The sequence below is a fragment of the Fukomys damarensis genome, unplaced genomic scaffold (genome assembly GCF_012274545.1).
Source record: "Fukomys damarensis isolate Sample0158 unplaced genomic scaffold, DMR_v1.0_HiC HiC_scaffold_37, whole genome shotgun sequence".
Lineage (NCBI taxonomy): Eukaryota > Metazoa > Chordata > Mammalia > Rodentia > Bathyergidae > Fukomys > Fukomys damarensis.
In genome coordinates, this window is record NW_022900949.1 from 45263773 (window position 1) to 45288717 (window position 24945).

At 39.0% G+C, this 24945-nt stretch overlaps 1 protein-coding gene across 1 annotated transcript in view; it reads right to left on the reverse strand.

Annotated features, from left to right (window-relative positions):
- The window catches only part of Cpne4 (copine 4), a 522029-nt gene that overhangs the window by 128752 nt on the left and 368332 nt on the right, over positions 1-24945 (reverse strand). The window contains exons 4-7 of the mRNA XM_033759485.1: positions 15280-15351; positions 12493-12567; positions 4220-4303; positions 259-348 (exon numbers count right to left, since the gene is read on the reverse strand). Of these exons, the coding sequence (XP_033615376.1) occupies positions 259-348; positions 4220-4303; positions 12493-12567; positions 15280-15351 (321 nt within the window). The remainder of the gene's footprint in view (positions 1-258; positions 349-4219; positions 4304-12492; positions 12568-15279; positions 15352-24945) is intronic.

Here is a 24945-nt window from a genome sequence, read left to right on the forward strand (position 1 = left end):
TCTAATAATTCACAATTATCCCTGAAGTTATTGCCACAGTTTTGTTTCTGAGAAGTGATAGACTGTTTTGTGACATAACACGGTTAGGATTTATTTCAGGCTGTTGCATGAGCCTCAGCGGCTCTTCATGAAGATGCTAAAAGATGCGAGGCTGAATAAATGCTACCAAAAGTTTTGGGTTTCCCAAAATTCTTGAGGAGAAAGAGAAATATTAAATATATTTTAAAAATAACTTTGTTTTGCATATAGATTTCTGACCTTCAGCCGGCGATCTGGATCTCCACTGCATAGAGAATTTACAGATACTTTGAATGATTTCCAGGCTGGGCTTAAGTTATTCATCACAACCTGGGAAAAGAAAGAGAGGAGTGCTGAAGAGGGGGATGTTTGACATTTTCACATTTTAATATGAAAAATGTTTGAGAAACTATTGTGATGCTTATGAAAAGGACATTTGCTGGGAACAGGTTCCCTAATGAAAACTTAGAGGGGCAAAGCTTTTAAGGATACCCACTAAGCAGGTTATTATGGGTAGAACTCCTGGGTCTGTCTGCTTCATGAATAATGACTTCAACACTGTCCGGCCTTTGAACACTGAAGATGATCCCTTTAATACCAAAAGGACTGGAATTTAAGAGGTGAGGAGGCCTGTGGCCCTTATTGAAAAAAGATCCCCAGCCCAGCTCTGTAGAAATGTCAGTCTGATGCCATAAATTCCCTTTCCTTGGGGTCAGCAGAGGCAAGGATGGAGGGCGAGGCAGGACACTTCTGCTGCTAAAGAACAGGATGATTTGGTAATCTGTGACCTTGAGTCATATAGGATTCTAAGTAGAAGTTTCTAGAAGAAAAATCCTAGGAGCATTCTTACACTAGGTAACCCTCATCTCATAGAACATTCTGGAAAGACACAACTGGGCAGTTCTTCAGATTGTGAAGTAAGTGTACAGCATAGAAACACCCTTCTAAAAGCTGCAGTTTATTAATCATGACCTTGGCTAAATCCTGTCCGAGAACCCATATGAGCATTCTTTGTCTTGCCATCATCCTTGTTCAAATAACACAGTTTTGTTCAGTATGTGTAAGTGGATTCTCTATACCTAACTAGCATTGTACTGTAAAGCTTGGGGCAGGGATTCCCAAAGTATGGTTCCTGGACCAGAAGGTGCTACATCACCTGGTAACATTTTAACAATACAAATTATTGGGCTCTACCAGTATTATTGACCAACTCTTTGTAGATGGGTCCCCTGGGTGATTAGGATGCATAAAGTTTGAGGACCACTGTTCTGGGGACATATAGACAAAATTAAATAGAATTCTGTCCTTTTTTCGGGGGAGGTGGTTGGTACCAGGCATCGAACTCAGGACCTTGTGCTCACAAGGTAGGCAGTAGAACCACTGAGCTAACTCCCTGGCCCAGGGGAATTCTGTCATATTGACTTTTCTTAGTGTTTAAAACAATTCTCTATCCAAATAACATAGTTGTGGTGCTATTGGCCAGCGGTATGTATGAAATGGATATTCAGAGATAAGGTACTTTTGGAGCCATGTTCCCAAAACCTCCCAGAATGCATGGTTGTGATTAAAAGATAACTCTACAGGGCCATGAATCCAAGTAGTATTAAAACACACTGCCTTAAGGAATGAATGCTCTGGCCCTCTCCTTTCCATGTCCCAATTTATCACTTAGATTGGCCCTAAGGTCAATCATGTAACAGACCACCCTGATCTTCCCCTGTACTTTCTCTGTCTCCTACATGAATTGCTGCACAGACATCCTTCTTTTGTCATGTATCCTTGCTTCTTGGTTCTATCAATAAAAAGCCACAGAAGCTTCAGTTTGGGCTGCCTTTATGAGACTCTCATGCTGAGGGGTTTCAGTTAATTGCCCTCTGAGCCTTCTCGGAGTTTGAATTGGATAATGACTCCCAGTAATCTCTCATCCTCTGTGTTGTGTCACAAATGTGAACTGTGACACATGATTTTACGAGCAATTCCCTCTCTACTGAATTTATTAATGTAGCCATGATGCTGATAAAATGATGGATACATTATTAAATTTATTTAATATGTTAAAATAGAGAAATAATGTTTCTCTGTGACTCTATCTTGTCTTCTGATACCCCAAGGATGATCAAAGTGATAGTGAGAAGGAAGAGTAGATAAAAGTGTTTGTGTTAATTTTAATTTCTCACCTTTTAATGAAAATGCTAAGAAATAAAGATGTGTTTTGGCAAGAGTTTTGAAAAACTCAATGGGAGAATAAAATTTCAACTATTAATTTCTTCTGAAATTTAAACTATGTGTTTGTGAATGTTCATCTGCTCCTGCTTGTGCTTTCCCCAGGAGAATTATTTTGTGTCTACTGAGAAACCAATGTTATGTTGCTTGATTGACTGGAAAACATCACAATCAACATCTGTTATGAAACTCTAGGAACCTCTTGGCATTGGGGTAAGGGTCAAAGTTCTAGAGACTTTTGGGAATAAGAAAATTTACCAACACTAATAATAAAAGCTGTGCTATCAGGAGCAAAGAAAAATATCTTGTGAGAGAAGTCCAAAAATATATTACTGATAGCCTTTCTTTCCAGTTAAAGCCGCTGCTCACTGAGTGAACCAAAAGTATGAATGAATAGTACTGAAGCTTCTTCCCAAGATTTAGTTACTTCTCCTAAAAGTTTATTGGACTAAAAGAATCTTTATGTATAAAAGAGACTATATTCAGTGGTGATGATATGGGAACCATCCAAGGTAACTATGGTAGTAGCATTTCAGTCTATTCCTTATGGATTAAGTTCTAGAGAATTGCAATGTAGTTGATGTACTATCTGTACTCAATTCCATTCATTCATTCAGTTTATTAAACATGTTTTATTTATTTGTTTTGCTTTTTTGGTTCCAGGGATCGAACTCAGGTCCTTGTGCTTGCAAGGTAGGTGGCAGAACCACTGGGCTAAATTCCAGGCCCTAAACTTGTTTTATTTAGATGCCAATTGTATGCCAGATGATATACACAACTAGTCCACCCAAGACTATTTAATTCTGGTCTTCCTTAGGGAAGTCAGGAAAACTTTCCCTAACAGTGGCTCTGTTGCTTTATGAAAACAGAATTGGATTTACACTATCATCCCCTTACAATCATGGGAGTCTCTCCTTCCTTCACCTCTGCAATATACATACAAAAAATGCTCTTCTCTCAGCTCCAAATGACTCAGCACAGTGAATCCATTTCCTTCTTATTAGTGCATTACAAAAATTCCTCTTGGACTGGCTTGTAAGTAAAATAAAAAAAGTGAAGATTGGGGTTGGTTGCCAAATGTGTATATGAGAAAGTAGGTAGCAGGGATTAGGATGAGAAGATGCAAGGTTTGGGGTCAGCCATAGAAAGACAAGAAAGGGTGAGAGGGAAGGCATCTCAAATGGCAATTGTAATGGGGTGGCTCAATAGACGTGGCATCAGTCCAGTGGATATACTCTCCCTGGGGAGCAGACTGGCTCCAACATTACAGGGAATCTTTGGGTCGAACAACCTCACTGCAAACCTTAGCCCCACACTTTGCTAACTGTGGAAGAGACCTTGGAAATAACTTCTGTAAAGATTCTTCTGTTGTAAGGATGGGGATAATAATAATCCTATTGCAAGATTATTGTGGGAAGTAAATAAAATAATGTAGCTAGGTGATTTAGTAAAATGCTTCAATGTTATCTTAATACCATTATACATTATCTAGTGTTCCTATTGTTATCATTAATAAGTTGCTGGCCATCTGTTTTGAAGGTTAACAATGTACATTTGGAGTTAGAGGGGGTCTTCTCTTCCAACACATAAATTGAAAATTAAAAATATTCTGAAAAGGCAGACAATTATCTTGAGGACAATGAAGACTCTAGATCTCAATACATATCTATGGATGTTAAGAAATACAAAGTGGGAAGCTAGGTGTGGTGGCACACACCAGTAATCCTACCACTCTGGGAGGCTGAAGTGAGAAGATCATAACTTTGAGCCCAGCCTGGACAATTTAGTAAGAAACTATCTAAAAATTTTTAAAAATGATTTTTTTAAATGTCTGGGGATATAGCTCAGTATGAAGTCCCTGAGTTCATTCCCCAGTACAGAATGAATAAATGAATGAATGAAGTTTTGAAAAATACAAAGTGTTTCTCAAAACAGGTCAATTTATAATCACAGGACTAGCTAATATGACTCTTCTTACCTCAGTTCGGTGCACAAGCTGCTGAGTTGCATCATCGTTCATGCGAAAAATTTCCAGAAATGGGTCCGATTTACTGAAGAAATCCTAAACAGATAAATAGAAGTGAGTTTTCTCTCCTGTATTTGATCTCAACCTGATTAGTTGGGGAGATTTAATCAACACAACTTGACACTAGCTTTCTACTGTTGACAGAGGCCAGCTCCTCATCTCTTCCTGAACCTGTGTCCCTGTTCCACCCTGCCCTGTGATCATGCACATCATTCTCCCTTTGTTCTTTATCCCTGTGACCCAGCCTTTGCTAGAACAAGGCACTTCTAATAGTGGAACCCAAAGCATTCTTCAAACATCAATTGAAATCCCAGTTCTTCGAAAGTACTACATCTGATGTTTTAAATATGTTAAGCCTGTATGCCCATCAACAGATGACTGGTTAAAGAAAATGAGGTATTTATATACAATGGAGTACTACTGTGCCATAAAGAAAGAGGAACTTGAGTTATCTGTAGGAAAACGGATGCACCTTGAGACTTTAATATTAAGTGAAATAAGCCAGACACAGAAACTTAAATATCACATGACTTCTCTTATAATGAGAAACCCAAATTATAAATAAGGAGCAACATAAAACATAATAGGAAGTAAGGAGATAGATGTTTCTCAAAGGGGAAGGAATCAAGAGATGGAAGGAGAGGAGGGAAAGAAGGGGATGAAAAAATGAATTAAGATATGTTATGTACATGTACCAACTCTACACAAGGAATGTAAATATTATGTATTGTAAACATGTATTACTTTTAAAAAACTGGTATGAAGTCTGTTCCTGATGACTACAGAATCTAGACTACCTAAGGGTCTGCTTTCATTATCTACATTACCTGATTCTTGGTTTGGTTTCTTGTTAATTTTCGATTAAATAAATACCATGTAAGAAAAATTATAAAGATTTTAGATGAGGCTTTGGCTTTTAGCAAGCAGTTGTTTTTGGTGGTGAGGGTGTCTCTAAATTCAGTCAGGATTAAGCTATACAGAGGCTTGATTTCTTCAGAAGCCTTTAATAAAAAGTCCAATGTATTTCTGATTCCTTTGGTCTTTGGGTTTAGTTTTTACAGTGCTCTAACAGAAAGCTGAGTGTCACAAAGGCTGCTCCTCCTTGGCCAGTCCTCAATGTCAGTTATATTTGAGGGACTCTCCAGCGCCTGGTTTATCTCCATGATTTCTTGACTCTAGGCTTTCCTTCAGTTTCCCTCATGCTGCTGTTTGCTAATCTGTGAATGTCATGTGAGGATAAGCCCCTTGGATGTTGAACAGCTTCTCTTCTCTGAAGCATCCTCCCTCTCTTGATTTGAATTCTGTTTTTTGTTTTGTTTTGTTTGTTTTTCCCCAGGCCTAGGAAGCAACCAGACCAGTGCTTAGTTTCTTTCTTTCTTTCTTTCTCTCTCTCTCTCTCTCTCTCTCTCTCTCTCTCTCTCTCTCTCTAGCTTTTTTCTGAGGGGCTTTCCAACCTCCATATCCATGCTATTTCAGAAATCAGCCTTGGGCAGGAAATCTGTCTGTGACCTTCTGAATCACTTCCATGGCTTTCTCTTCCTCCAGTTTCTTGACTCTTGGGTCTGACTGCCTTAGGACTTTCAAACAGATGTCTCTTTTCTAGTGCTTATAGTTGCTTTCAGTGGGAGAATGATGTAAAACAAACAGGAGCTTCATTACTGAAAGCAGAATCTTTCTACATCCTTCATGTACAGTTGATTTTAGCCCAGTAGATTATACATTCTCAGAGAAGAGGAACTATATTTTATTTTCCTTTATATTCCTACTACTTTCTTTGCATCTTCCATAGTGTCTAAATTTTAGGATATACTGTTATAGTGTTCATTGAGGAAGTAGGGGACCACTGGAGAACTTTGAGCAAGAAAATAATATGACTGGCTCCATAATTAAGACTATCCACCTAGAAACTCTGTAGGATTTACCAGAGAGAGAGAGAGAGAGAGAGAGAGAGAGAGAGAGAGAGAAATAGAGAGGAGATAGGAGGTGAAACAACTCTCTTCCTCCCTATCCAACCAGGAACTAAACACCATACTTTGCCAATATCCAGAGTCTTGAATATATCCTTCTGCTCTACTTCCAAAAGTACTGGATTATCACACCTTCATCTTGTCAAAAACCCACAATATCTGCTTTCATCACAAGCCAGCCCCGCAGACCTGGTCTCTTTCCACAAATGTTCTATTTCTTTCCTAGATGCACTTCCAGCTGATTCCTTCCTCTATATATTTAGCAAGACATTTTACACTCATCTTAAGAAAAGACTGGAACCTCCCATCTCTTCTCCCTTCCCTGGTAGATGTGGACCACTTTAGGTTGTTCCTGTGTGCCCTGAGGCTCCCTCTCTACTACCACAGGCATTGCCTCTTTAAATAGATTATCACTCCCTCAAGGAATGAGGTTGTGAATTATACTCAGAAACTGCTAACCACAGGGAAAGAACTCTGTCAATTACTGTTCCTTTTTTATTGATAATTTAAAACATTTTGTAGTCATTTTATTTAAAAATAGGAAATATAAAAAATACAAAGATGGGGGCCGGGGATTTAGCTCAATGGTGCATGCAGGCTCAAGGATGTGAGTTCAATCCCTGGTACCCCCCACCCCAATACAGAGATGACAAAAAGAAGAAAAGAAAAAACAAACCATAACCTTACCTATAATTCCATAAATACCTTCTAGAATCTTCTTCAGAATCTAGATATAATTTTTTCTTCCTTTAAAAATATGTGTATGTAGTCATTCTCCGTGTTCAATTCAGTATCCTATTCATTTGGTAGTAATATTTAAATGATTTATTTTATTTAATATTCTTTGTAAAAATAGGGTTAGCATAGTGTCGATGTCTTGAGGGCATAGAATAAATCAAGCAAATAAAGACCAAATAGAGTCTCTGGCTTTGAGTAACTGAAAATCTAATATGTAGTACATTAGCTTTAGAATTGCTTTCAAATCCCAAATCCATCACCTATAATCTAGATGGTCTTGGGGAAAAGATTTAATTTTTCCTAGTCTCAGTTTCTTGTTGGAAAGTGAGAAGAAAATCACTCTGCCTCACAGTGGTGGAGGAGAAGCTGAGGAGCTGACGCATATGACGCTGGTGCCCGGCACATGTTTAACACTCAGAAATGCTGGCTATCAGAAGACAGAATGTAGGAAGACACTTTGTAAAGAACTACGTAAATATCAAGGATGATTACTTTTAAGGAGACATCTGATTTCTAGAAGTAAAACAGCTCACAAGCAGCTGAGAAGCATCAAGTCTACCTTCAGATATTTGTAGCTTCAAAAGAACAATTCTAGGTCTAATTGTATGGTCACTTTAATCTGCAGTTCTCAGCTCTCTTTGCTTGGCTATCTGCATTAAAATGGTCCTTGGGACAGTTTGCTGCAATGAAGATCAAGAAATTGGGTATCTTACTAGAGTTGTACAATAGTGAGACTCTTTAATATCCTGGAGACCATATTACTTTTACTTGACATGGCCTGATACGATGGACATTTAGTCAAGTGAGAAGGTGGAATAGCAGTCAGTAGAGATAGGGAAAGGAGTGGTAGAGGCACGGAGAGAAGCCAGATAACAGGTGCCAAAATGTAACTAGGCAGGAATAAATTCTGGTGTTTTACAGCACAGCAGAGTAACTACACAATTTACGAGATATCTAAAATAAGTGGAAGCGAAGCATTGTAAGATTTCCAACATGTAGAAACAATAAATATTTGAGGAGGTAAAAATATGAATTACCCTGATCTTCCTTACACACTGCATCCATGTACCAAATTATCACACCATACTTCATAAATACACACAAATATTTCAAGTCAGTTTAAAAAGAAGAAACAAAGAGAAAAAAGTAAACCAGTGCATTTCCACAATAGTGATCTTGAAAATAAGATGTTAGACTTTTGGAATAAATTGGTTGAAAGATGCAAAGTCATATCCAATATATATAGCTTATTAGCCCATGACTTTGGACACATTTTTAACTTCATTATACTCTATTTGTAAAATGGAAAAAATACCCACCTTTGTGAATATGGTTATGAGCATTAGAGATAATGCAGATGAGATATCTGACATTTGCATATTGTACATGCCCAACAATTACTATTTTCTATCATGAATGTAGACTGGGTCACTGTTCCCAGGCAGGCATACAGGAAGAGAGTAAAATCACAGCACAGCAGGTGGAGATTTTACATTATTTTAGAGCAAAAGTGGCATCTGAGACACAGCTGGCCTGCTGTTGTGAATGAAGTTTTATCGGAACACAGTCATACCTATACGCTTCTGCATTATCTATGGCTATTTTCATGCTTCAAAGGCTGAGCTGAGTTGCAGGGACAGAGGCCATATGGCTAGAAAAATCAAAAATTTTACCATCTGCCTTTTTACAGGGCATCTGCCATGCTCTACTTTGAAGATTTGCTTACTTATACACCACTCCATCAAATTAGCTTCAAAGTAGTCTGTAATGGTTAATATTATAAATGTGGAGACCAGTGGTATGAAAACTAGTTCCAAAACACCAATGTGAATACCTGTTCAGTCAGCTTTAATGTTCCAAAGAGATTATTATATTCACATCTCTAGTTGTTAAATTGTCAAGTGATTGCTAATGTGATACATATGCCTTAGAAGTTAGAAAGCCTCTCTTCCCACTAAGTGAATAGTATTGATTTTAGATAAGTTATTTCTTACAAAGCTAATCTATTTTATATATTGACTCTCAATGAAGAAGCCTTTCAGATTTCAGAAACTACAGATTTCCATCCTGGATACATGGCTTCTAATCTGCTGAACAGCACTGGAAAAGTTAAAGTCACTACTTCTGTCTAAATGGAGACATTTCTCAGTCACTGGTTTGCAAAAGTACTTAGTGTTCCCTGATGTACCATCCAATAGTGGTTCTCAAACTTTGAACTTGGTACTTCTATACATTCTTAAAAATTATTGAGGACCCTCCCTCTCAGAATTTTTGTTTATGTGTGTTATATCTAGTAATATTATCACATCATAAGAATGATAAAATTTTAAAATATTCACTTGTTATATTAAAAACTCATTACATAATAATAAAATAGCATTTTAAATGAAAAGTAATTATATTTGCCAGATTTTAAAATACTGAGAATGATATTATTACACATTTCTGGAAATCAATTTAGTGACTGGATTAATAGAAGGCAATAGGATCCCTATATCTGCTTCTGTGTCTAATCTTTAGTGCTGTTAGGTGTCGTCTACCCTTTGAAAAACGTCACTGTTTATATGTGAGAATGAAGAAAGAAACCAGTGTTATTATGGCAATTGACTTAACCTCATGAATTCCCCTGAAACTACCTAAGGGCTTTGAACACTACTTTAAGAGCATACCCAGACCTTCCTACTCCGTGGTTTTATTTTTTCCTAAAATACATGGCAAATACTATTACATCTCTTAAACATCCTGAGAGCAATCTAACATCCAACTTTACTCATATTTTAGACAGGCAATGGATGGAATTCCTCTGTCACTGGCATTGTTGAGTGTAAATATATATGGCTTTAAATAGGAAGACAGCTGGTTTAGAGCAGTGTCTTCCAACCCGAGGTACTTAGATAACAGATGCTACCAAAGTTACCACAAAGGGACTGAGGATTCAGATATATCACTGTTATCTGAAGCAGACATGGCACACTTTCCCCACATTTTCATGCTGCAGTTACTAAATGTATTTAGAAATCAGTTACTTTTGTGATTTTCATGAACACAATAGAAAACTGAGAAATTTATATTACAGTGGCTTTTAGTGAAATTTTCTCAAGTAATACATATGTTCCACTACTAACAATGTAGTTATAAAATTGTTTAATGCCAAAAGCTAGAAAAAGGTCCTCTTTGCGAACCTCTAGAAAATACTTTTTATGCTCGTGATATAAAATAATTACACTGCATTATTCTGGTTCTATTGCAAAAACACTTTGGCAAATTGAGTGTTCCAAAAATGACCACCACAATGTTCACTGTCCACATGCTTCAGCACAATATGACTTTGCCTGAGGTCTAACTCTCCTCTCCTAAATCTGGGCTGGCCTTATGACTTATAAGTCACAAATGCAGTTGAAATGGTGATGCATGTCTTACAAGGATATGTCAGAAATAGACATGAAGCTCTACCTAGTTTTCTTGGGATGCTCTTGCTTGGAGAACAAAGGCACACCTTAGGAAATGTGTTTCCTCTAAACTACCAAGTAGATACACTGGCTCAGTTGACCTAGACTTCCGGCTACCCATGTGCCAGGCATGTGAGTAAAGCTAGCCTACACTCACTAGACAAGCTTACCTGCCAGCTGAGTGTGACTTCCAGCAACACCATAAGGAGAAGAAAGCTCCAGTTGAGCCCTAACAGAATTTTTTGACTCCCCAATTCACTAGATACAATAAAATAGTTCATGTAAGTCACTAGGATTTTAGGTGTTTTGTTAGGCTGCAAAGCAGTGGTAACGTGTCCTTGAGTAAGTCAGTAGACCTTTCTGAACCTTGTTTCCTGAAAAATTTGTGTGACCTGATCTTCATGTTATTATCTTTTGCCCAATTCTATGACGTTGCGCTCTTTCTACCCAAGGCCATTTACCTCCAGTCAAAACTGAGTAAGAGCCTTTGCTTTGTTTTCTTTGTGACCACAGTCTGAAAATTATACAGTCCTATTGTGAAGGACTGCGGTTCTGAGGCTGGTAGTGTCCAGGGCCTTGGATCATCAGTTCAGCCAGTGGTGGGAATGGTTATTATCACTGAACAAAGAGCTGCAGAGTCCCTTTCAGCTCATGAAGAAATATTCTTCTAACTAAAGGGACACTCTTCAAACACCTTAGGCCAATGACCTCACTAGCAAACCTCCAAGTCACTTTGCATTGCACTGTAAATGCAAATGAGCTGCATGATACATTAAAAGTATTTCAGAGATGACTAAATGGAAAGAAACCATTTTACACTATCAAGTGAATAGCCTGAAACTGTTACATACTGAGCCAAAGGCTCTTAATTGTACTGGGAAAGACACTGTAGAGCAGTTTTGTGAACTCTTCTGAAACTGAAGGAGACAATGAAAGAGAAGGAGCAGAAAGAACAGTTGAGGGAAATGAGGGTTAAAATCTCACTCGCAGTTGGGCATGACGGCACATGACTGCAATCCCAACACTCTAGTAAGCTGAATCAGAAGGATAGCAAGTTTGAGCCCAGCACCGGCAACTTAGAGACTTCGTGAGATCCTGTCTCAAAAAAAAAAAAACAACAACAACTTACTACTAGGATGCAGTGGCTATGAAAATATGCCTCAAAGACCAGCAGTCACAGGGAATGTAACTGACTGAGGATTACAGGCTGCTGAGTTCTGAAATCCATCCTTGCATTTGCACTGCAGCCAGGATACAAGGGGCTGCTCTTAGCCAGTCACTGAGTGCAGAAGTGATATTAAAGCAGGATCCTTTTCTGAAGATGTGGGATGCTCCAGAGGTTGACTTTGGCACTAAAATGCCCTGAAACTTCCTTAGTCTACATTGCATTCCAGGAGATTTCCACCCATACTTTGTCCCCTTGCTTCTTGATTCACGGTTGGACATTATTTATTTATTTGGTCCATTGGTATTCCCTGACTTTTCTTTAAGTTCTCTATACAGACATTTTTGCTAGTAAAACCCTTGCATATATAGATGTGTCTTGGTGTCTGTTACTCAGAGTTCCTGGATTGATGCATACAGTGATGGTAGACAAGGTATTTCATCTTTAAATCTTTTTCCTTATCTGTAAAAGTATTAATAATTCCTGGTACATGGGCACAAAGGACTGGATGTGAAAATATATGAAAAGCTCTTAACCATGTAATTGGCAAATACAGACGTTTAATAAATGTCACTTGTCTTTCTTTTTGCCTCTTCTCTTTTCTCTTAGAATGTCCCTAACAAAGGGGTTAAATAAATTTTCTCATGCACCTGACCCATGCATGTGGAAACAAATGAAGTCTTAATTAATAAAAATGTCCTGTTTTAATTACAGTCAAATCTCCTTCTCATTAACTGTTTCTCAACTTGGGCAAAGCTTTACTTTGCAGACCTCTCTGTAAACTTTGATCTGTTTAATAATGTGGGTTGAAAGAAAAAAAAAAACCAGCTGCAGGGATAAATCTGATTAAACTGTGTGTGCTAGCTTTATTACTTCCTTCAATAAGGTTAATGCCAAACATTTTACCTTGTCATCCAATTTCCGCGCATTGAATGCAAGTTCTACGTAGTCATCATTGCCAGATAATTCTTCAGCAATTACCTAAAGTACAAAACACACATCAGCTACAGTGGGAATGGACCAGAAACCCACGAGCCAGCAAAAATCAAGAACAGTCGTTGGTCAAGGAGTTTTTCCACAGATCTAGTGACCATGGTACATCATTTCCAGGTATTGAAGGGAATTCCCTAGAAGAGACAGCACTAGATAACTGGACTTTTTATGCTAATATGAGACTATGAGAGAGAGAACCCGAAGTGGAGGAAAACATATTGGGATCAGCAGTTAGGAAGAGCTTTGTTCTTTAAAGGTCAAATAGTATTGGATGGTACTTCCACAAATAACCGTATATGTATCTCTTGCTCCTACTTGGGAAATTACAAAGCGGTAAGGACAATGACAGTTTCTACTCTTTGACGAAGACCAACAGGGATGCGGGAATAAACTGATTTCTATCTATGCTAGAACTATGGTTGTATGGCTGTCAAATATTCTAATTCATGTTTTGTAAAACACTGTTCTTGAACTTTCTGAGAGAGTGAGTGTGAGAAGGAGAGAGAGGGAGAGGAAGAGGAGGTGGGAGAAGAAGATGGGTGAGTTGGGGAAATAGGGGGGAGAAGAGGAGAGAACTCAGGACTTAAACCCTGAGAAATCCTGATAAAAATCTAGAGTAAGTAAAAAAAATAATACAGCCTAAGAGGCTCTTTTATGTCACTTTCCAATATTTAATAGCCAGGGAATCTCAAAGCCTTGGAGCAGAAGTTTGTGGAAAAAGGAAAAAAACAATAACCATAAAATCAGCAAAAATCTGATTGCATATAGGTGAAATCATGTGTAAATATGGTTAGGAGTTTACTGTGTATTCAGGGACCATAGCACGTGAATATTTATTAAATCTGTCACTTTGAGATACTAAAATTTAATTAAATTGGAGCTCCATTTTATCTAAGCTCGACTTTTCCATTATGAATTGATCTAAATACTCATTGGTAGCCTCTGAAAAGTTTTAAATTATTTACCCTTATATTAAATATAATAAGGTAGTCTAAAGAGGGATAAACTCAACATATGAGCAACTTAGAATTCAAAACTTGAGTCCAAGTATGTGGGAAAAACTCAAGAACTTTTTGATAATTCAGGAATCCTACTTATAATTTTTTATTCAGTTCTCTTTTGTCTCTTAGTATCTTAGTGCCTTTTACATTGCATTTGAGTGGTGGCTCTTAGCTATTTTGTAGTCACAGACATCTCTGGGAAGATAAGAGTTTTGATCTTTTTTAGCTGAACAGGACTCAAAAATCTCACACATTTGCAGGTATTTTGCTGAAGCTAGTAAGGCCAATGTTTTGACACAAAGATGTAAGATTAAGAAGAGTATTTAAATGTTTGATAGTAAAAAGAAGATTAAAATTTTATAATGTATATATAAGAAGAAAATTCCTAAAATGTCTTCTTAATAAACAGGCAACCATATCAGTTTTTTTTTTCCTCCTAGGGAAAAACCTATGGCAAATTTCATATAGGGGTTGTAGGCTTTGGGGTTGAGTCTTTGGATCCATGGCTTTTTAGAGCGCCATTAGGGTCTTCAAAGACTCCTTGATTCATTATTGAACATGGCACTCAGAAGAAAGCTTCAACATTGCAGTGCCCTTTAAAATATTCAAGCAGAAGGGGCTGGGGGTGTATCTCAGTGGTACTGTGTGTGCTTAGCATGTGAAGCCCTGAGGTAACTAACCCCCAGCATCACAAATACAGAAAGTAAAATATTCAAGTGACAAACTGAGGTAAGTTCTTGTGAGAATGGCCACAACTTTCACTACTGGGAGCCCTGTTGAATTTAAAAAAAAATCACTTTGTTTAAAAAGAATAACTCAGTCACTCATGTTAAAAAGGAGGGATAATAGCAAGGACTGTTGCTTCCTGGCAATATACCTTCCTAGGAACTGAAATTTCTCTCTCTCTCTCTCTCTCTCTCTCTCTGTGTGTGTGTGTGTGTGTGTGTGTGTGTGTGTCCCCCAAATACACCTAAATAGATACACTGTTTTCTCTACCTTTCTGAAAAGCTCTCATATGAGATGGCAAAGTTTCAAATACCAGCATGCAACTTTAGGCTCCTGTTTAGAAATACTTCAGCATTTCTTAATAGAACAACCTGTGATACTAAAAATGCTCTACACCCTACACTGTCCAATATAGCAGCACTCATGTGGCTAGTGTGACTAAAGAACTCTTTGCTTTATTTAATTTTCAGTACTTTAATTCCTTAAATAATCACATGTCTAGTGGCTACTGAATCAGGCAGCATAGTTTGAAATTGTTATAACTAAGAGGAGTGTTAAGTGCTGGACTCTCTGCTTCTGAGGCAACAAAATAAACCTTGAACTAAACATTATTAAAGAGACAGGTAGCTTTGATAATATGAAGACCCCAGGCAGTTTCACATCCTTCGTATGTTCAACACCACCGCATTCTCCTCTACTAAAGTGCATTGCAATCACAGAAGTCCTTAGTAGAAATGAGTAACCTGGCTTTCAAATACTTTGCCTTTCCCATTTTTTTTTTCGGGGTAGAAGGATTGAGATTATATTGTCAGGAAAGAGAAAGAAGGAAAATACAAAGAGGTGACTGGGACAGCTTAGCAGTTGTAGCACCCAGTAGGCAGAGTTTGCTTCTAGGTGTGCAGTGTGGACCGACCGATCCACTGGATACTACGGCTAGGCAGAGGCTGCAGAAAGGGGGTCTAAGAAGGCTCACCGTGATGGAGGATTTCCCTGCTGTGTTCCCATGCTTCAGCAAAGACTTGGACAGCTTTCTCTGGGAGACAATCTGCACAAAAGGCAACAAGAGGAAGAGATGGTAGTCATACAGCTACAGGTTTTTTTATAAACTTTTTTCTCTATACAATTCTATATTCACAGCTCTGCTTGAAACTATGACATCTATGTCTGTTTGTATTCCAAGGTTCATCCATAGGCCTCACTTAATACAGGTTATTCCCTCCTTTCCTTCCTCCTATGGTATATGCCACAAAAAGATGATAATAATAATTCAGTCAATTCATTTAGGAGGTGGCTTAACTGTGGCTGAGGAATTTATATCAAAATTAGATGGATGATGTTGAACATGCACATTAAGATGATGTAAATGAAGCTTGGAAAGATCTCAGATTATCACCAAAGCTTTTTGCCAAGGGGGTGATGGGAAAGGAGTCCAGTGTCTAAATATGCAGCTTCTATGTCTCCAAGTTCTAGAGTTCTATTTTTAATATATTCACTAGGAGGCTATAAAGTAAGTCATCAGGAAGCTGATGTTCAGATAAGCCAATAGGAGCAATTGGGGTCCTCTTCATGATCCATTGTCAATGGATACATGCAATGACAACTAAAATCATTTTCACAGTGGAAACTGTTTTTTTAGCAGTACCTGCCCATCTCTTGGTTTCCTTCTTTCATCCCCTTTGCTTTTGTTGTGTTGGGTTTTTTTTTCCTTTGGTTTTTTTTTTTTTTTTTGAGAAAGGGTCTCACTATATAGTTGAGACTGACCTGGAACTCACTATGTAGCCCAGGCTGGTCTCGAACTCACAGTGATCCTCCTGCCTCAGCCTCCCAAGTGCTGGGATTACAGGCATGTTCCACCATGCTTGGCTCCAACTACAATCTTAAAATATACAAATGAACTTAAAAAAACTGTAAAATACAGTCCAGTACACAGATAAATCCCAAGAAATAGTTTCAGGAAATGGGTTTTTGGTTAAACAAGTGTCTAATAGGCAACAAAACAAACTTTTTTATACTCTCCACCCATCTCAGCTCCAAAGAATGAGTAAGAATTAAAGTTTCAAACTTTTCATTGTAATAATGATAGACAAGCAATGAGTTGTCATTTATGTTGCCATTTTTAGGATTATTGGGCAAAAATAGCAGGGATGCTCAGCTGGATGACGAGCTCTAGAGAAAAGCCTATTTTGTTGCAAACCCTACTTGTCATGTATGCTTTGTTGCTTCTGAAACAACTGTACCAGGCTGAAAATGACCTTAGGTCTTATCGGTGAATGAGGAAGTTGGAGTGACAAGGACTCACCCTGGCCTCAGCTGACATTTGAGACCAACAAATAGCAAGTTCTGCCTGACATTAAGGCAAAAGGGCCTGCACTTGTCAGAAGTCTTCTAATTTAATTCATTCCACCCTATAGTCAGGTCACAGCTGCAAACTTTAGCATTCAACAAACGGGTGAGTATAGAGGGAGGAAATAGAAATTGGTACACCCTTTTTAACAAGGCTGGGCCACAGGGACATCAGGACCACTATGACCCTGATCTGCACCCACACATGGGCCTGGGGCCGGAAGAAGCACTGTTTATCCTGCAAAGGACACAATAGCTTTTAAAGCACAGGTTCCCACTTTTTCTGAGAATTTCATTTAAATGAGTGAAGAATAAAAACATTTAAGAAGTGTATATTCAGATGAACTTTTCCCCAAAGTCTTCCAAATAGTCATTTTGGAGATGGTCATTTCTCATATGACTGTTAGTGAAAATATCTTCAGGTTCTTTTTTTTGTGTGTGGCTTTTTTTTTCTTTCTATTGAGTTCAGGTTCTTTTTTTTTTTTTTAATTTCTTGAAAACTGTTGTAATAATAAAGACTTATTGAACACTTTCTCTATCCTAGGCACTCATTCTGCAGATAAAGCACTGAACAGAAACAGACTGAAAACTCTTCCACTTTATTTTACAGACACATCTCCATTCATCTGAATGGATGGATAATCCCCAAAGCATGTAATACAGTGCTTGCATTTCTTAAAGATATATATTAAGTTAAAAAGTCTTCGTATCAATATTTTTTTAAGTCACAGGATTAAAACAAGCTTCACATCTCAACTGCAGGATATCACAGAGCTTTGGTTGTGAACCCCTCAGATAAATTTTGTTTTTTGGAAACAGGGATCAAACTCAGTACCTTGTGTTTGCCAGGCAGGCACTGCGCCACTGAGCTACATCCCCAGCCCAGTGAATCCCCCAGGACAAGCATGCAGTGTTCATTCCTTATACACATTGGGCCCCAGAACGCTGAGATGTTGCCCCAAGCAACATCTCTAGTGTTTTGAAAACTATTAGTAAACATAGTGTGTCCATCATTACAGAGAATAGCTAAGGTGCTCTGTGAGCTCACTGTAGTGAACAGCAATCGGCCCAGAGCCCTGTAAGCCTTCCTTTTACAGAGCTGGTCCAGCTTCCAAAAGCCACAGCCACCATCTCTTCATCTGAAGGTTTTCCCTGATAACCATGCACAGCAACCTGCAAGTAAGGAGAACCAACTCCCCTCAGGGGAGATCTCAACCAATGATTGGTGAGCTTGGTGCATAAATACCCCAGCTATTTTGCCCTGGAGGTGATGGTTCCCCACCAATGCCTGAGTTTCTTGAGATGAAGCTCAACTTGCTACAGTAGTGATTAGTTAGAAAATGACCCTTTATTTTATTGTCTGCTTTCTCTTTTCCAACTCACTTCTCTGCTGTCTCCTGTTCTTACTTTTACCTCACAAATAGTGGACTTATCCTCCAATACCTGACTGCTTCTGAAAGAACACAACAAAGACCTTTACTGTGTCAGGTAATACGTGGGACGCACCACTCATATTACCTCACTTCTTGTCATTTAATGCTCAAACTCTCGCTTGTCCCCAAGCAGCTAGGATGAGGGAATCCAGCCTTTCAGACATTGAAGAGCTCAAGATCATAGTGTCATGGACTGAACTGTGTCCTTCCCCAAATTCACATAGTGAAGTCTTAACTTCCAGTGTGATTATTTGGAGATATAGCCTTTAAAGACATAATTAAGGTTAAGTGAGGGAATAAGGGTGGAGCCCTAATCTGATAGGACTGGTGTCCTCATAAGAAGAAAAAGTTAATGACCTGTTAATTACAAAATCTCAGGACATATGTGCTGAAGAGCTTGAGGTCCCGCACATGGAATTCTTGTGAGAACTCTAGCAGGTTTTTGATAGAATGGCCTAGACCTGACACTACAGTGTAAGGCTATACTTCTTTTCCTACTTTTACTTGGGCCAAACTTACTCTGCAGAACCTGTTTGTTTTCCTACATTTAACAAAACTTTGCTACCATTAAAAAAAAAAAAAAAAAAAAAAAAAAAAAAGAATAAGAAGAGGAACCAAGGAGAGCACACATATGTGTTGCCTTTTTCTTCCTCCCCTTCTATGCCTCCTTTTTTCCTTTCCCTGTTTCTTTCACTTTCTCTCCCTCCTTCCCCTCTCTTTTCTGCCTCCCCTCCATTTTTGCCTGTCCTTCTCCCACTCCTTCTCCAGGGTACATACAGAGGAAAGGCTTTGAGAGAAGGTAGCTGTCTGTAAGTTAGGAAGAAAGCCCTCAAAGGAAAGCAACCCTGTTAACACCTAGATCTTAGACTTCTAGCCTCCAGAACTGTGAGAAAATAAATTTATGTTGTTTGAGCCACTCAATTTATGACAGCCTAGTTTAATAATACACATAGTTGAAGGAGCTGACACCAATGTTGCAGGAGTCAAGTCTTCATTGGACAGATTCTTATTGAATATCTATCCTGTTCTGGGTCTTGAAAATAAAATATTGGTGTTATCATTTAATTGTAGAAACTGTCTAATTTCTTCTTTAATTTCCTCTGTGACCCACTGGTTGTTCAGAAGAGTGTTACTCAATTTCCATAGGTTTGTGGAGTTCTTACAATTTCTTATGTTATTGATCTTCAGTTTGATTGCACTATGGTCTGATAATATACAGGGGATAACTTTAATTCCTTTGCATTTACTTAAACATGTTCTATGAGCTAGCATGTGATCTATTTTGGAAAATGACTCGTGTGAAGCTCAAAAGAATGTATATTCTGATTTTGTGGGGTGAAAACACTCTAGAAATCTATTAAGTCCATTTGTTCAATAGCTTGGTTCAATTCTAGTATTTCGATGTTGATTTTTTATCTAGATGATCTGTCTATTTGTGACAGTGGGATATTGAGGTCCCCCACTATGATTGTATTAGTGCTTACTGGTTTTTCACATCCATTAATACTTGTTTTGTATAGTTGGGGGCATTAATATTTGGTGCATATATATTTATGATGGTCATCTTTTCCTATAGGATTGTTCCCTTTACAAGGATGTAGTGTCCTTCTTTGTCTCTCTTAATCAGTGTTGGTTTGAAATCTATTAGATCTGGAAAAATGATAGCTACTCCTACTTTTTTTTGGGTACCTGTTGCATGGAATGTTGTTTTCCACCCTTTAACTTTCAGTCTATAAGTTTTCTGAATTAAGTATGTTTCTTGTATGCAGCATATTGTTGGATCTTGCTTCTTGACTCATTCATCCAGTCTGTTTCTTTTGATTGGTGGATTTTGAGGTCATTAACATTGATGGTTATAACTGTTATGTATTGACTTAACCTTGTCATGTTATTTTCCTATTGTTGGCTCTATTTTTTATTTTTCCCCCTTTCCCTTTAAGTTCTTGCCTTGTCTGTTGAATTTGCTCTGTTGGGCCTCATGGAGTAGTGACTGTCATTGCCTTTTTCTAGGATATTGTTTAGAATATGGAGTACTGGTTTGGTATTCATGAAGTTTCTCAGTGTTCTTTGTCAGGGAAGTATCTTATTTCCCCATCAGTTTTGAAACATAGTTTTACAGGATACATCAGTATAAGTTGGAGATTGTTTTCTTTTAGGGCTTGAAACATCTCACTCCAGGCTCTCCTTGACTTGAGGGTTTGTGTTGAGAATTCTGTTGTGATTCTTATGGCTTTCCTTTGTATGTGATTTTTTTTCTCTCTAACTGCTTGTAGTGTTTTGTTCTTCTCTTGGGTTTCTGGGATCTTTATTACATGTCTGGGTGCAGATTTTTTTTTATCATGTCTAGTTGGAGTCCTATATATCTCACTTATCTATGTGTCAGTCTTTCACTCTCTTTGAGAAGTTTTCTGTCATTAATTCTGTGAACAGTTTTTTTTATGTCATTTGTACCTTTTTCTTGCTTTTTCATGGACTCCTATCAGTCTTATATTATTCTTCTTTTCATCATCTAGGAGCTTGAAAATAAAACATGAGTAACACAGAGCAGGCAGGGACACTACCCTCCCCTAGAGAGTCACTAAAACATACGTCAAATTCCAAATCTGAAAGGTTGGGCCATGTAGTGGAGACAGCCTGGCCTTGGAGATCAGGGAAGGCATTTTCAAAGAAACTGCTCTTGATCTAAAGGATTGTGGGAAAGGAGAAGTGAAAGGTCAGAGAGGGGAGGGAAGATGCCCAAGCAGAGGGAGCAGCAGGCACAAAGGCATGTGTGAGTATGAGGAACAGGGAGAACATGAAGGACAGAAAGAAAACCCTTCATTTATCCCATGATTTGCACTCTGGTTCTAGGTGTTTCAGCAACACGAACAGTGATGGGCTAAAAAAAGACAATATCTACTCTCTGCCCCAAATATCCATACTGCAATCCCTGTAACCTGTGTACAGTATCTTATATGGCCAAACTAACGTAAAGGTCTTCATAGATGTGATTAGGTTAAGGATTTTGATCTGAGAAGATTATGCTGGATTAACCAGCTGGGTCCTAAATGTAACCATACATGTCCCTATAACAGGGACTTGGGTGAGATCTGACAACACACACTAAAATGCGAGGGCAAGTCAGAGAGACAGAGAGAGAGAGAGAGAGAGAGAGAGAGAGAGAGAGAGAGAGAGATGTGAAGCTGCTGGACATTCAGAATCACGTGGCCACACAGAAGGAAGAATAGTAGCCATTGGAGGCCAGAAGAGGCAGGGAATGGATTCTGTCCTCCAGCGTCTAGAGGAAGAGTGGTCCTGATTTAAGATCCTGCTTTAAGACTTCAGTCCCTTGAAAGTTCAAGAGGAGAAATTTCCTTATATTCAGCCATCAAGATTGTATAATTTGTAGCAGTAGGGCTGGTTTAGCCCAAGATCAGTTTCAAAGTCCCAGGAAGACAGGCAGTGATGGACTCAATTATGGCAAGTTTAGGGAGATCCTACCTTCATGTTTCTGTCCTGAGACTTCAGGGCACTAACACCACATCTGGTGCAGAGCACACACGCTCAAAGGTAGCACTGACCAGAAAACTCTAGTCTTTGTCCTCTGCCTTTATGTCCTGGTCAGTCATTTCTCACTGCTGTTCTCACAACATTGTCTGAGTACAGAGTGACCCTGGATAACTATGGCCTGTTGTATACACTCTGAGTAAAGAGCAGCTTAATCTCTATCTTAAAGAACATGAGAAAGACCTGTCAAAAGCTATCATATGCTATTTCCCAGGCATGGCATGGCTTCCTTCAATTGTTAAGCTTACTACTTTTTCAAGATCCACATTAGAAACTTGGAATAGCTGCTGTGATAGGAAGGAGGTACAGTCACTTGCCATTCACAGCATCCTCCTACTCAAATTTGGCTACCTCTAACAGCAGCAGCAGCAGCAGCAGCAGCATGCAGGAGCTTGCTGAAAATGCAGAAACTCAGGCTCTAGGCCAGGCCTGTTGAATCGGACTCTGTTTTGTATGCACACTAAAGTTGAAAAGCTCTGTGCTGGAAAGTAAGACTACATGTAGAAGATAAGAAATTTTAGTTCAATAGGATCAGATTTCAAATATGTACTTTAAGAGGGGTCCTACATGAATCTGTTCTGCTGACTTGGACTTTCACTAATGGGGGAGAGTTTTAGGAAGTAAGGAAGGAACAATTCTGAAGTTTTCTTCCCATAGGTGATATGCCAGTGGGCTTACATTTTATGTAAATTCACGACATCCCCCAGCTGTACAATGGAGACCCACAAAAGGACCACGCTAGGGAGAATGATCAGAGTGCTATCATGGGTAATGATATCAATCAATGGGAATCTATTGGTTTGGACTTCCTGTTTTAAGCTTTCTATTAAGCAGGGTTCTAATTACTTCCAATGTAATTATAGGCTTTTACCCTTTCTCTGACTTCATTAGCAAGAGGAGTTCGGAGAGACTTTCAGAGAGGGAGAGAGGGATTTGAGGACTGCTTATGTGCTAATTATCCATTGTGTATGGCCCATTATCATCACAAATGACCCTGTTCAGTTATTAGTCAGAGGCCAAGTATCCCTTCACCCTACTCCCCCAGCCATGCAATATAGCAATCAGGAGAGAGAAGAAAGGGCCACTTCATTAAATATCCCACTGACCAGGCCAGAGCACTTTGTAAGATCCAGGGCACATGGCAGCTTTTGAATTCCTCCCTTTGGTGGGTTGTGACTTGTCTGTAGTGAGGTTGGTGACCAAATATGAGCAGTCCATAGAACAGAGAAGGATTCAGAGGATTCTTGGGTTAGCTTTAAAGAAAGAACCTAACTTTAGCTTTGACATACACTAGGTATTTTGTTATTACTAGTTATGGGTCACACAACTATTAAGAGTCATGTGACAGCTACTGTTCTAATTGCCTTCCATGTATTGATCCATTTAATCTTCACGGTAGCCCTATGAAATAAGTGTTATCCTATGTCCATGTCTGGATGAAAAAGTTGAGGTACAAGGAGTTTATTAGTTTGCTAAGCCTAACACAACAAACCACTACAACAAACCTGCTGGTTTTAACAAAAATCTACTCTCTTCAGGCTCTAGAGGACAAGTCTGGAACCAAGGTATTGGTAGGCTATGCACCCTTCAGAGGCTTCGGGGAGATCCCGAATGTTGTAAAGTTGGTGGTGGCTGCCCTTGTTTCTCTGCTATGGCTGCTTTACCACCTCCTTCCTCACACAACCCTTTCCTCTTCTATCTGACCTTTCTTCCATGCCTCTTATAAGGACACTTGTTACTCGACTTGGGGATTGTTAATTCAGGATGATTCATCTTGAGATTTTTCATTTAAATTTAAAGACCTTTTTTTTTTTAAACAAAATAAGATCACATTTACAGGTAATGGTACTTAAGACATCTTTTTGGGCGGCCACCACTTGGTCCATCGCAGAACAGCTTGGTTACCTGCTCAAATTTCTACACCCAGTAAATAGCAGAGCTGGGATTTGAATGCCAACAGTTTTGTTCCAGAGTCCATGCTAGACTTTCCTCTCTCCTATAAATAACAGAAGTAAAAGGTGACTTGATACGTGTCCGGAGCTAAACCTTACCAGATAAGCAAAGTGACTCAGTCATTTGCTGGCCTGAAGAAGCTCACCAAGAAGGAAAGTTTCCTCCACACAGACTGCTACCTGGCTTCAATCTACTATCTAACCTAGAGCAAGAATCGCATGTGAGCTGTAAATGCTGACACCGGTTGGGTCCTTGGGCTGCTTCATCTCTGTGCACCTGTTTCCTCATCTGTGAAATGATGATAATACTATCCACTCCATGGATTTATTGTTGCACATGAATATTACCAAAATCCAAGCATCAAGCACGTGTAGGTACTTAGGAAATGCTACTTCTCTTTTTTCTTCCATCCAGTCAGTCCCGACTTAGAGATCATTACAGTGATCTGTCTTGCTATGGAAGGAGAGCTGAGATAATAGAGGTATTTAGGACACTGTATTGATGGGGCTTCATCATCAATTGAGGGGTAGGAGTAGAGAATGAGAGGCATGAAGGAAGGCTTTGAATTACAGGCTCTGGCTCATGGGAGGACACAGGTGCCACTCACCGGGTTGAACCTGCTAGAGAAGGGGCTGATGCAGGGGGCCATGGAGAGAGCAAGAGAAGGAGCTTGGCTTTGAGATGTTGAGTCTGAGGATGTCTGTGGGCCTTCCAAGTGGAGTTAGTATCCAGATATAGTTGGGGCCATGAATCATGGGCTCAGAAAAGAGCGCTGAACTAGGAGTCTCCACGGCATGGATGAAATGGAATATTAGGAATGCACCGAGAGTACCTATCAAGGGAAAAAAGGAGGCCCAAGAATGAAGCAGGCTTCCAGGATGAGTTCCACAGCAGTGAATTATTGCTTCCCTCTAACCTCAGCCCCCAAACAATCCCTTGGGGAACCATTCTCCAGGACTATGTGGTGACTGAGGGATAACATCCAACCCTCTGTGTCGTCCCTGCTCAGCTGGGATAAAGAAGGCTCTGTGGGGCTAAGAATAGCCAGTTCAGGACAGGGGCTGTCTTCGGTTTGTATGATGATGTAGGCACATAAAATAAACAAGATGGAAAGCTGGGGTGTCACTGAGGATGATTGAAAGGGAGTGCCTTTGTGTACTGTCTATACAGGGCTGTGTGACTTGCTATAATGTCTCTATATGAATATTTAGCAACTGGTATCAAAGACCTTAAGTGTGTGCCTAAATATTCCAATGTTAATTTATTCTAAAAAATCTGTCTGGAGCAGAAGGTAGATATAACAAAGTGTTTATAATTCTAAAACACAGGAAACAGCCTTAATATTCACAACGGAGATATATTAC